Consider the following 13,960-nt stretch of genomic DNA (forward strand, 5'->3'; position numbering starts at 1 on the left):
CAAAACTTGATTTTCATTTGATGGAAGTAAACATTTGATTTAGAAGATATTTATTATATATTTAATCTACCTGTTATCATTAAATATAAAAGCTACCATTAGCTTTGACATTTGAATCATATGAATGTTGATAGTTGTAGTGAAGGACTTGCACCAGTATGATGCAATCATGTTATGCCCCTATGTTTCAGGACTATCCACGGCTTGATATACAATGCACTGAAGTTGTTTATGGAGATGAATCAGAAGTTGTTTGATGACTGCACACAGCAGTATAAAACAGAGCGACAAAAGTATGGGGCATAACTTGTAGCAAATTATTTATTTTTTGTTGAATTATTTTTCAATTACCAAGTGCATATACCTAGGTGATCAGCTTTTTGTAAAAGACTGTCTTTATGTTGTTATGGTACTATCAGTGTTAAAATTTGTTGATTAGGGTGTGTTGAATAATGAGAGAATTGAACAAGATTTCTGTTAATTGCAATGATAGGAGAAAATGTTGTCTGAAAATGCCTTATTATACGACTTGCAAAGTTTGATAGGAGTATAAGGAGTCATGCATTGGTTGGTTTGGAGGTATGTCAGCATAATATGTACGGAGTTTGTAGAGAGAACTACTTCTACATTTCTCATTGGATTACATTGAAAGTTGAAATATGCAACCAAACATTAAGTGTTTATTTGCAAGACACATTTCACATCGCAGTGAACCACATGTTCCTCAGTTATGTGCCCTTGACATTATCCATGAGCATGGCTGCTATGCCTGTGACCAAGTGGTGTAATTGTTATTTTGTTACTTGTTTGACTAAGTTGTAGTTTGTTGAACTGTTTCTTTTCTGCAATAGTTGTATGTTTCCTCTTCTTAAAGTTATATGTGCACCAATGGCTGTAAAAAGCCAAAATTTATCATACATAATTTGCAGAAATGATGTTTAGCTTGTCTGGTTTTCACAGAACAATATGTCAAGTTATTTGTGGTTAAATGACAATTAGACAACAATTATTGTAAAAGTTTGTCCACCCTGGTCAAATCTAGAAGTAGAAATCAAAGTTTGTAACAATTTTTTCCAGGGAGAAAGAAAGGGCAAAGCATCGTGAGGAGACCTGGCTCAAACTGCAAAACTTGGCTAAAGGAAATCCCCAGGTAAAAGGATAGTTTCCTTTGGTTTAAACATGGAGCATCCGTCCCATGAGCACAGTTGTATGTACACCAGCTACTAGGAGACCCTGGTTAGATACCTGCTTAAACTTGGGTCTGGTTCCCCCTACACCACAAAAACAAACCAAAATTGAATACCTTTCAGTAAAAAAAAGTTATAGCTGGACATTGCAACTCGATCAACGTTTTTCCCAACTATTGTGAGTAAAAAGTTAGGTGGTTTGTGCCGGGACACATTCCTGGTCCTCACATAATAAAGCCCTTGCAGGAGAAGAACCCCATAAACTTCAAAATACAGACACTGCAGTAATTGAGCATCATTATAAAGCTGTCAAAATCAAGTTTTAAAGCTGTCAAAATCAAGTTTGGTAACACATTATATATCCGTTTTTGCATATTCTGAAGTTTTTAGCATCAGCCTGAGTTGTTGCTTTCTGTCCCATGATACTTGCCAGGGTTTGTTTATAAGGCTTCAAGCAGGAAAGAAAAAAACGCCTGGAAAAAAAATTGGGATAACTTTTTTGCAATTAAACTGATAAGAGGGAATGAAATTTTTCGATGTTAGTTTCATTTTGTGTGAAAACTGCATGAGTGTATAGAAATTTTCTTCAGGGATGTAACCTTTACTGTAAAAATCATTTATATTCCTCACCATTAAATTATTTTTTATGTCCCCCACCACTATAGTGGGGGACATATTGTTTTTGCCCTGTCTGTTGGTCTGTTGGTTTGTTTGCTCCAACTTTAACATTTTGCCATAACTTTTGCAATATTGAAGATAGCAACTTCTTATTTGGCATGCATGTGTATCTCATGAGGTTGCACATTTTGAGTGGTGAAAGGTCATCCTTCAAGGTCAAAGGTCAAATATATAGCTTCAAAGCGACACAGAAAGGGACATAGTGTTTTTCGACAAACACATTTCTTGTTTTTCAACAAATGACTTGTGGTGGAATTCTAATTTGGAGGGAAAAAAGATAAATTTAAGGTGTGCTTGTGCTGAATTCCTGGTTTATGAACACATGAAATCAAGGAAATTAATGTCCCACAAATAATCATGAGTTTACAGTATATAGAATAAAAATAGCCCTCACTATCTACCCCACGGTGTGCTTGCAGTTCAAGCTGTTTGGTCAACAGGCGATGGATATGGGTGGGTCAAGCATGGCAAACAGCACTGCAGACGACGACGAGGTGGTACTAGTGTCCCTTGAGAAACTCGAGAAGGAGGCAGTCGAGGTAGGCCTGCTCACAACAGTTATAACATGGGCAGAAAGCAGTACTGATGAAGTCCAAACGCAAACTAGTTTTATGGATATTAGATATGAGCCCCTCTCTAGAAAAACAAGGATTATTGCATGTGTAAAATGTACTCCCAGATTAGCCTGTGGAGTACTCACAGGCTAATCAGGGACGATACTTTGCACTTTTATTGATTTTCTTATGTAAAGGATGTCTCTTCGCAGTGAAAATGCAGTTTAGGCGGAAAAAGTACCGATTACACAGGCTAATCTGGTACCACACTCTATGTACATGCATGAAACCCAGTTTTCACAGAGAGTGGCTTATATTATTTTGGTGGGTTTTCGAGTGGTGTCGCAGATTTCAGTATTGGTTATGCAAGAATGATTACACGATTTTCTAGTAGAAGAAAAAAGATTGCCTTTCTATTTGTAGATTTTTTGTATTACTCCAATTATTTTAAATAGCTGGATTGGTCTATATAATGTTGTGCTTTTATTTGTCCCCTACCGGTTTCACCGGAGGGGACTTATGGTTTTGTCTCCGTCCGTCCGTCACACTTTTCTGGATCCTGCGATAACTTTAAAAGTTCTTAATATTTTTCATGAAACTTGGAACATGGATAGATGGCAATATGGACATTATGCACGTCATTTCATTTTGTTCCTACGTCAAAAATTATGGTTGCTAAGGCAACAAATAGACTAGAAATACTGCTGAAAATGGTGGTTTTTTCTGGATCCTGCGATAACTTTTAAAGTTCTAAATATTTTTTCATGAAACTTGAAACATGGATAGATGGCAATATGGACATTATGCAGGTCATTTCATTTCGTTCCGACGTCAAAAATTCTGGTTGCTATGGCAACAAATAGACTAGACATACTGCTGAAAATGGTGGTTTTCTTGATCCTGCGATAACTTTTAAAGTTCTTAATATTTTTTCATGTAACTTGAAACATGGATAGATGGCAATATGGACATTATGCATGTCATTTCATTTCGTTCCGACGTCAAAAATTTTAGTTGCTATGGCAACAAATAGACTAGAAATACTGCTGAAAATGGTGGTTTTCTTGATCCTGCGATAACTTTTACAGTTCTTAATATTTTTTCATGAAACTTGAAGCATGGATAGATGGCAATATGGACATTATGCACGTCATTTCATTTTGTTCCTAAATAAAAAAATTTGGTTGCTATGGCAACAAATATATATTTTTAAAAATCTGGAATTTCTGACAATGGTGGAGCCGGTAAGGGACTTGTATTGCTTGACAATAGTCTTGTTTACTTTTGAATTATGATCTTGTTATTGTTCAATTCAGTTCTTCATTTACATTATCTACTGGTGTCTTTATTCTCTTTGTACATTTTTTCTTCATTTTCTGTTATTAGCTCACCTGATTGCTCAGTTCCGGTCCGTTGAAAAACATGGCCACCAGTGGGCGGGGCAGTTTTCCTTATTTGGCTATAGAGAAACCTTGTAAACACTCTAGAAGTCACAATTTTTGCCCAATCATCATGAAAGTTGGTCAAAACATTTTTTTGGGGATATCTCGGACGAGAATGGTCCAGATCGGTGAAAAAACATGGCTGCCAGTGGGCGGGGCATTTTCCTCTATATGTATAAAATGAAAACATGTGAACACTCTAGAAGTCACATTTTTGGCCCAATTTTCATGAACTTTGGTCAGAACATTTGTTTCCTCGATATGAGAGCTGAGTTCGAAAAAGGTTCCGGTCAGTTGAATAACATGGCTGCCGGGGGGGGGGGGGGGGGGCAGTTTTCCTTATTTAGCTATAGAGAAACCTTGTAAACACTCTAGCAGTCACAATTTTTGCCCAATCATCATGAAAGTTGGTCAAAACATTGGTATTATGGATATCTTGGACGAGTTCGAAAATGGTCCAGATCGGTGAAAAAACATGGCAACCAGTGGGCTGGGCATTTTTCTCTATATGTATATAGTGAAAACAGGTGAACACTAGAAGTCACATTTTTCGCCCAATTTTCATGAAATTTGGTCAGAACATATGTTTCCTTGATATGAGAGTTGAGTTTGAAAATGGTTCCGGTCAGTTGAATAACATGGCTGCCGGGGGGGGGGGCAGTTTTCTAATATTTATATAGAAAAAAAAGCTTGTCAACACTCTAGAAGTCACATTTTTTGCCCAATCATCATGCAACTTGGTGAAAAGATTGGTTTCATATATATCACAAAATTAATGCCATAATTATTGCCCTTAGGTTGTCAAAATTTTCATTATATTATACAAAATCCTTGTAAACACTAGAGGACACAATTTTGTTTCAAATTTTATGAATCTTGGTCATAATATTTATTTTTGTAAGCAAAGTTTGATTTTGGTAAGGGGGGGGGTCAACTCAAAATATAGGTCACCAGGTCAAATCTTACAAAAACAAAATCACTCCATATGCCAGAGTTTTGGTTCAATAATAATGAAACTTGACCAGGATGTTTGTATTGGTCAAGTTTGACCAATCCTCTCAGGTGAGCGAACTAGGGCCAACTTGGTCCTCTTGTTTTAATGAGTGTTGGTATAATTATTGAATTTTAATGCTTTTAATCTTTCTTAATAAAATTGCACTAGAAATAAATATTTATTTCAAGAAGTGTTCAAGACTTAAAAAATCAAAATTAACAGTTTCATTAAAAATGTATTGTGGCTTTTAGAGTTCAACAGTACTGCTTTTGAACAGTGTTTTTATTTATTAGATTTTTCATCTAGTACAGTATGTCATTTGTGTTTTTATGCCCTGGACATCTTAGTATATTATCTCTTTGATCTTGGCCTAATAAGGCCTATTTAAACCCTGACCAGCACCAAGGGGAAGCCAAATCGGCATTGTACATGTGCTTAGAAAAATAAAATGGTGAACAATGCTGTAGGATTGATATTTTTACATTTTGATCCACTGTTGTATGTGATTTTGTGGAATCAAATTATGTTGTCTGAACGCAAAATAAAATATTGACCATTTGCAATCTGCAATGTTTTGGCCTGAAAACATTGGTTGATTTATTCATGTGACATAACCAAAATTGTTTATGTTTTTTGTTCCACCAGCAATCTTTTATGGTAAGCATAATAGAATAAGCATGACCTTAGTTGTTATTCACTTGTGTTGAATTTTCACCAGACTTTGAAAACGTCACCATTTCATGACATTACAAGGAAAAAGATAAACAATCATTTACTCCTCCAATATATTGCATGTTGGCTTCATAGTCTTTGTTTTTATGCTCCCCCAAAATAAATTTTGGGGGAGCATATAGTCGCCAGTTCGTCTGTCCGTTCGTGTGTCCGTCTGTGCACAATTTTTGTCCGGGCTGTTTCTCAGCAACTAATGACCGGAATTTAATGAAACTTAATGGGAAGCTTCACTAACAAGAGGAGATGTGCATATTATCAGCGGGTTCCGGACGGATGATTTTTCACAGAGTTATGGCCCTTTTGAAATTTTCTATAAAAAAATTATTGTCCCCCCAACAACTGTGCCCTCAAGACGTTAACCTTTATCCGAATATATAGTGCAATATTGTGACAAAAAAACTTTGAGGAGCATCACACGTCTGTGACAGTTTCTTGTTTTTGTGGTTGTTTGGTTTTTAGTACTGAAGTACATGTAGGATGAACACTTGTTTTTTATGATTATCTTACAGCTCATTTAAATGAGGGCTATATTTACATGTCAGCCAAGTAGTATCAATGAAGTTTTTTTTATTCTTTGAATTCCATCTATACAATATTTCCTTTTGTATGTGAGCATTAAAATTGTTATGGAGTCAAAAAGGGATTGCACTTAGGTCAGAACAATTTGGGTTATTTTTGTAGATAATTATTGCATTCTATATTGACATTTAGCTAACTTTTTGCCAAAGGGATGAAGGTTGTAAGTTTAATTGATTCTAAATTTTAAAATAGTTGTAAGTCAAGGTTCGTAGATAATTTCACAAATCATCACATGATTATACATGCGAATTTGAGATAGACATCTCTTTCTTCATTAATATCTTACACAAGTGAAGATAAATTTCCTTAATTACGATAAATCCAATAAAAACTATTATTGAATTACAACGTCCCTTTTTGATATTTGATATTTTCTATTCATTTAGGTTTTCAAAAAAGGTGAAGCCAACAAAGGGGAAAAATCAACAGATCAAGTAGTTTTCATGTTATTATTGTTTTAGCTCACTTGAATACAACATGCTCATGGTGAGCCTTTGTCATAGCCTTTTGTCCGTTGTGTGTCATCCATCATAAGTATTTGCACTGTGAACACGCTGGAGGCCAAATCTCTGCCCAGTTTGAAACTGGGTCACATTGGGTCAAAAACAAACTTACCAAGTCTAATGAAGGAAAAAGTGGTTGAAAACTCTTGACATTTTTTTTTCTGTATAATTTTTATGAAACTGGACAGTTTTCCATAAATTGCTATAGTGAATTCCTCTGAACACTAGAAATCACACGTGTATTTATGCCCCCACAAACGAAGTTTAGGGGGGTATATTCATGTAGGAGTGAGCTTGTCTGTCTGTCGGTCGGTCCATATTAAGTGTTCGCTCTCTAATTCAAGAAGTTTTCATCCGATCTTCACCAAACTTGGTCAGAAGTTGTATCTAGATGATCTTAAGCCCAAGTTTGAACATGGGCCTTGCCGGGTCAAAAACTAGGTCACGGGGGCATGTAGTGCGTTTTTTAACATTCAGCATGGTGTCCTCTCTCTTATTCAAGTAGTTTTCATCCGATCTTCACCAAACTTGGTCAGAAGTTTTATCTAGATGATCTGAAGGCCAAGTTCGAACATGGACCATGCCAGATCAAAAACTAGGTCACAGGGTCACTTAGTACGTTTTACACATTGAGCATGGTATCCGCTCTCTATTTCAAGAAAATTCAATCCGATCTTCAACACACTTGGTCAGAAGTTGTAACTAAATGATGTGTAGGTCAAGTTCGAACATGGGCCATGCAGGGTCAAAAACTAGCTCACGGCTTCACTTAGTGTGTTTTAAACCTCACCATGTTGTCCGCTCTCTAATTAAAGTAGTTTTTATCCAATCTTCATCAAAATTGGTCAGAAGTTGTATCTTGATAATGTCTAGGGCAAGTTTGAATATGGGTCATGCCAGGTCAAAAACAAGGTCACGGGGTAACTTAGTGTGTTTTAAACATCACAATGTTGTCCGCTCTCTAATTCAAGTAGTTTTCATCCAATCTTCACCAAACTTGGTCAGAAGTTGTATCTAGATGATGTTTAGGTCAAGTTTGAATATGGGTCATGCCGGGTCAAAAACTAGGTCACAGGGTATCTTGGTGCATTTTAAACCTCACCTTGTTGTCCGCTCACTTATTCAAGTAGTTTTCATCCAATCCTCACCAAACTTGGTCACAAGTTTTATCTAAATGATCTCTAGGACAAGTTTGGACATGGGCCATTCCGGGTCTAAAACTAGGTCACGGGGTCACTTAGTGCGTTTTTTAACATTCAGCATGGTGTCCGCTCTCTAATTCAAGTAGTTTACATCCGATCTTCACCAAACTTGGTCAGAAGTTTTATGGAGATGATCTTAAGGCCAAGTTAGAACATGAGCCTTTCTGGGTCAAAAACTAGGTCAAGGGGTCACTTAGTGCATTTTAAAAATTGAGCATGGTGTCCGCTGTTTTTTGTGAAGACGACATGCAAAATATTATGTGTCAATGCGGCATGTTGGGGTATTCGTCACGTCTGTGACAAAGCTCCAGTTTAATCTTAATGAAACAATCTCAAAATCTTGTGTTCATGCTCGTTTGTAAATGGTTTCAGTCAATTGAAAAACATGGCCAGCATGATGTGGGGCAATTTTGCCTACACAGCTATTGTGAAATCTTATGAAAACTTTAGAAGACATAGTCATATTTTTTGTCCACTATTCATTAAACTTGTTAAAACTAAGTTGTATTATTCTGATTCTTCTTATAATATTCTAATGATAAAATTTAAAAATGGTTGCTGTCTGTTTGAAAGCAAGGCGGCTAGAAGGCCTTGAGCAGTTTTCTCTATATTGTTTCAGTGGAACCTTTTAAACACTTGAGAAGTCTCATTTTGTGTCAAATCTTCATGAAACTTGCTCAGAATATTTGTTAAATGATATTTCTGACACATTTTTTTATTGTTTCAGTTTTTCCTATTTGGCTGTAGTGAAATGTTGTCAACATTTTAGAAGTCTCAAGTTTTATCTAATTCAGCATTTAACTTTATCGAAAAATTTGTTGTAATCTCTTAGCGATGTTCAAAAATGGTTGCGAGTGTAAAGAAAGGTCAGAAGATATATTTTTCATAAACACTTCACAAATGGTGCTAAGAACAGTTAAGTTCTTTCATTTCTCAGGAGAGCGACTTAGGGCTTTTAGTTTTTTGTTGGACTTTTAGTTTTTTGTTATCACAAGTTTTGTTTTAGTTTCATTTATGTAATTTTAATAAAAAAACAAAAGAATATTTGTGAAAGGTTTAAAAAAAATAAATCCGAAAATGTCCAAAGAAACCATGAGTGTTATTAATCTTGCGAAAGTTCAGATCCATCCAAATGTAAATAAGCAGAACGGCCTTTAATATATATTATTCAAAAATATGAACAAAAACATAAAGCATTGCACACTTTGTTAAATTGTGTTTGATCTGACAACTTTGTAGCAGGTCTTACAAAATGTTCTTGTCAGTCGTACTTTACAGACAACATACAGGTTTGGTGAAGACTGTATGTGTACAACTACATTATGAGTTGGGTTATTAAATATATTTTTAACATGGGCAACAACCAATGTACAACTCCCATGAAATATTAAAAAAAAAAAAAAAAAAACATTTCTGTATGAATATGATATACAAAACAATGTATTGTTTATGTTTTTGGACCTTTCAAGACAGTTCAGTTACATTTTGTGTTTGTGTTTCTTCTTGGCCTTGAAAAAAACATGCTCATAGTCTCATGCTATGTAGGACCACCTACATGTAAATGCTTGATCTATACAGATTTTGAATGAATTAACATGCAATTATACAGAAATATAAATTGTTGACGTTTTCTATAACTTTTCAATTGTAACTGTTTAATTTTAACAGAATCAGATTTGAAGATTAAGCCTTAAGTTTCTGTCTTATAATAACATTGTCATAAACTTAAATAGGAAATACTTCCTATAGAGTGTTGTATTATAGTCATGTGAGTGTTAGTTAGTGTATGTTCACATCTATTTGTGCCGTGCTCTGTGCAAAAGAGGTTTAATGCATGTGCGTAAAGTGTTGTCCCACATAAGCCTGTGCAGTCCACACAGGCTAATCAGGGTTGACACTTTCCGCTTTTGTGATATTTTTTGTTTCCAGAATGTCTCTTCTTAGCAAAATCAAGTTTAGACGGAAAGTGTCGTCTCCGATTAGCCTGTGCGAACTGCACAGGCTAATCTTGGACGACACTTAAAGTTAATGCACATGCATTAAACCCCCTTTTCACAGAGCCTGGCTCATTTCCTTTCTGTTTCAGATAACAAAAAAGAAACCAAAGGACAAGCCGTTGTTGCGTCGCAAATCAGAATTACCCCACGATATCACGATGATAAAAGCTCTAGACGGTCATAAGCGCGCAGACGAGTTTTTAAAGACAAATTTGGAAAAACTGAACTGATAGTTCCTTGCAGGAGTGTTAACTGAATAGCTCGTTCTGAACACTGTTGTATTACTTCTCTTCTAGGATCAGAATTCATAGAACTCTTGAGGGAAACCAATTACTTGATGTGAAATAAAGTTAGATGTTTGAGTCAAACCTTCTGTGCGAAATTCAATTATATATGTTGATCAAAATGGTAAAAAAAACTACAACTCTAAAAAAATGCTTACAAGTTGAAAACATTTTTGGTTAAAATACTTGCACTCAAAACCATGGGCATTGTGCAGAATGTTATAAATTAAATTGAGTTATAAATTGTTCCCCAAGTGTGCATTGTGAATACAGGCTTAGGTTTCTAGTTCCATTGTTGAGATTTTTATTGACTGTAGCCAAGACAAAACAACTATCTGACCTGTGTTCTATCAAAATTATGTTCATTATTTTTCTTGCATACTGTTTTATTCTCACATTTTTGTAGTCAATATGAAATGTCTCATTGAGTGCCCACCCTTTTTCTGTTGATAAGCAAAATTTTCTTTGCACATCTGGAGATAGTCGGGTCTTGCTCCCTCTCAAAATTATTTATATAGATTTTACACTTGACTGAATGGTAATTGGCATTTTGTTCAAAAGAACAACAGATATGTCAGAATACATACTGCTCCAACATCACAGGACATTTTATCAATAATAAATGTTTATGTTGTCATTGCCATCTTGATGTGATAAAAATAATCAAGGCAGTTACACAATGTTTAGTTGTATTATTAATTTTCAAAAAAAAAAATTCCAACACAAGAGACTATATCATAGCCTCTAATCAGAAAATCACATATACAATGTTTCTGTTATTATTGAACATGTTTCGGCATTTGTAGGAAAATTATGTTTATGTGTTAGTGTCTGTAATGTTAAGTAAATTCTATTTGATGTGTACTGGTTTTCTCACCAAAATCAAATCTTAATGAATTTTCTGTGAATTTGATTTTACCTCAAAAGATTTCAACACTTCAAAATAACATGATACAAATGTACTGTCTACATTTATATGTGTTGATCATTAAAAGTTGAAGTGTTGACTTTATTCACACTTAAATGGCTTACCGTATAGGTTTATCTGTTGAGAACAAACTGATAATTTAACATTGTAGCATTCCATAATTTTGTGTGTACACTCTAAACTAGTCACATGAAGTGCGTGACCTAGTTTGGAGCTTAACTATTGGTAAACATTCATGTTTTGCCCAGTTGTTGTTTCATAATATCTGACAAGATAACATTTTATTGATGTTAAATTCAAAATCCATATGAAAAACAGTTTAGTATAAAAAGCCATCTCTGACATTACTCGTCAGTCTGAATAAACCCAAATGCTGACGAACATGCAATTATAAAGTAATTGACCTATACAAGATGCTTACAGAGATCATAAGTGTTTGGTAAATTTGTCCAAGCTATAACTACAAAACACAAGTCCTTGTACTGAGAAGCATTTCACCAGAGTTATGTTAACCTATGTGTAACATTTCATGGATGTGTACATGTGTGTTACATTTCTTGAAAATGTACCAATTTCTAGGATATGTACCTATGTTTAACATTTCTTGGACGTGGATTCTATGTTCATATGACCCTCTTCTTGGAAAAACTTGGCTTAAGCCCAGTGTAATGGATTGTTTGAAGAAGTTTCTTGTTATTGAGAATTCAGTTTAGGGGTTAAGGTGTCGTCCCTGTTTAGCCTGCGCAAACTGCACAGGCTAATCTAGGACACTACTTTACACAAGTGCATTAAGCCCAGTTTTCCAAGAATGAGGTTCATATGATTGGTAAAATACATATTGCTGAGTATGTTAGCTATGAGCAGTTCAGGGAACATTTTTTCTTGACAATCCTATCGAGTATTTAGGTCTCATTTTTGTTAGCTCAGTACAAGGTGCTCATCTTGATCTGTTGTGGTCAGCTTATGTCCGGCAGAGCGTATTGTGCGTCATCATTTTGTGACTCGTCACCTCTCACAGTGATATGACATCTTTTATGCAGCTGAAATCTACAATGCCTCTTGCAGTGCAAAACACATTTGATAATGAACTTACAACAAATATTTGTTATTGTGCAGTAAATTGTTGATACTGTTAGAAATATTATTTAATTATTTAAATACATAAATGGTTACATCTTAAAATAACTTCATGAGCATTTTTGTACAACATTTTTAATAAATTATTTATTTGTTTATACTATCCCTTTTCTTAACTGTCGTAACCAAACTCGTGTTTGCTTATGTGACCAGCTCACCAAGATTTTGTAATAATTCCAGTTTGAAATATTCTGCCTGTTATTTACTCTGTGTGTAGTAAATTGTTTTGAGGAAATGTTCAAAAAATAGCAAGTCAGCTTAAACTACAAAAACATATGTGCCGGTGAAGCTTTGTATTCATAAATTTTTGTTATTTGTCTTGTATACATGGAGATTATTACAGTTTAGCTACTTTAATAACAATGCAATAGTAATTTACATCATTTTTTATGTCCATTCAATTAAAGATATTGAATTATTTCATCTCACTTTATGTTGGTGTTTGAAGTTACAGTTTGGATATAAACTAGTATTGCTTAGGGGTAGTCGTGGAGCATGATTGTGTAATAACCTAGATTATTTGTATTTGTCTGTTTTTGTAGCATTTTCCTTGAAATTGGGGCCAGCACTCTTCACCTTTTAAGATTGTAGACTGTTCTTCGTAGAACGTTTTCATGTGTGAATTGTTTACGTCAACTTCTGCCGTATTACTTATACTTCAGAGGCTATGTATAAGTTATAAAAACTGTTTTTATGTTTTCTTTGCAATGTAACCGAGCATTGTTCAGCTGTGGTTACATTCTACTGTGATGTAGAAACTAGATAGCACTAAATCTTGTGATTGGTTTGTGTTTCGTTTCTTGTCTTAGCCTTTGACTGTTTATGCATGCCTGATAAATTCCCACAAAGCAACAGTCAACTTATATAGACAAAATAAATTGACCTTAGATCAAAAGTAAATGCATTGTGTGTCTTGGTCAGTAAATTAACTGAACCGCAAAACTGGTGAGTCCTGTTTGTCTTTAGTAGTAAAAATAGTTCTCAAGCATTGGCTGGTTAAACAAAAGAGATCATTTTGATGTGTAAATGGTAGGCAGTTTAAGCAGCTGTGTCAATACTTCACATATAAACTGGTAGGATTCTGCAATAGTGCATCTAAACTAATACTTATGTAATATCTGAATATCTTAATTGAGTGCGTCAAAAATTATTGATACTTGTGAATGGTCTTTAAATAGGATAAGGTTTTTAGCCGGATTTTTTTCGAAAAAATCTCGGCTTATAGATTGATGTTGTCGGGCGGGCGGGCGGGCGGGGGGGCGGGGGGGCGGGCGGGCGGCGTGCTCGAAAATGTTAAAGTTCTTATTTCATGGTATAACTTTGGTATGCTTGGACCTAGAGTCTTCAAACTTGACATGAAGGTTGGCCAGGATTAACAGATGACCACTGGTCATTTCAAGGTCATTCATTTGAAGGTCAAGGTCACTGTGACCTTCAATATAAAAAATGTTAAAGTTGTTATAACTTTGGTATGCTTGGACCTAGAGTCTTGAAACTTGACATGAAGGTTGGCCATAACTAGTTAGTAACCACTGGTCATTTCAAGGTCATTCATTTGAAGGTCAAGGTCACTGTGACCTTGAATGTAAAAATGTTAAAGTTGTTATAACTTTGGTATGCTTGGACCTAGAGTCTTGAAACTTGACATGAAGGTTGGTCAGAACTAGTAAGTAACCACTGGACATTTCAAGGTCATTCATTTGAAGGTCAAGGTCACTGTGACCTTGAATGTAAAAATGTTAA

The 13,960-nt window shown here is 35.1% G+C and overlaps 1 protein-coding gene across 3 annotated transcripts in view; it reads left to right on the forward strand.

The window, feature by feature from the left end:
* LOC127875323 (serine/threonine-protein phosphatase 2A 56 kDa regulatory subunit gamma isoform-like) overlaps positions 1-13,004 on the forward strand; it is a 50,622-nt gene extending 37,618 nt beyond the window's left edge. The window contains exons 13-18 of one of the 3 annotated variants that reach the window (XM_052420307.1): positions 192-293; positions 1,078-1,150; positions 2,285-2,404; positions 5,501-5,512; positions 6,553-6,600; positions 9,958-13,004. In XM_052420307.1, the coding sequence (XP_052276267.1) occupies positions 192-293; positions 1,078-1,150; positions 2,285-2,404; positions 5,501-5,512; positions 6,553-6,600; positions 9,958-10,098 (496 nt within the window). In that variant the 3' untranslated portion in view covers positions 10,099-13,004. The remainder of the gene's footprint in view (positions 1-191; positions 294-1,077; positions 1,151-2,284; positions 2,405-5,500; positions 5,513-6,552; positions 6,601-9,957) is intronic. The other 2 variants (XM_052420308.1, XM_052420309.1) reach the window with 2 other exon arrangements.
* The last annotated feature ends 956 nt before the right edge of the window (positions 13,005-13,960 follow it).

Source organism: Dreissena polymorpha, chromosome 3, assembly GCF_020536995.1.
Source record: "Dreissena polymorpha isolate Duluth1 chromosome 3, UMN_Dpol_1.0, whole genome shotgun sequence".
NCBI classification, from domain to species: Eukaryota; Metazoa; Mollusca; class Bivalvia; order Myida; family Dreissenidae; genus Dreissena; species Dreissena polymorpha.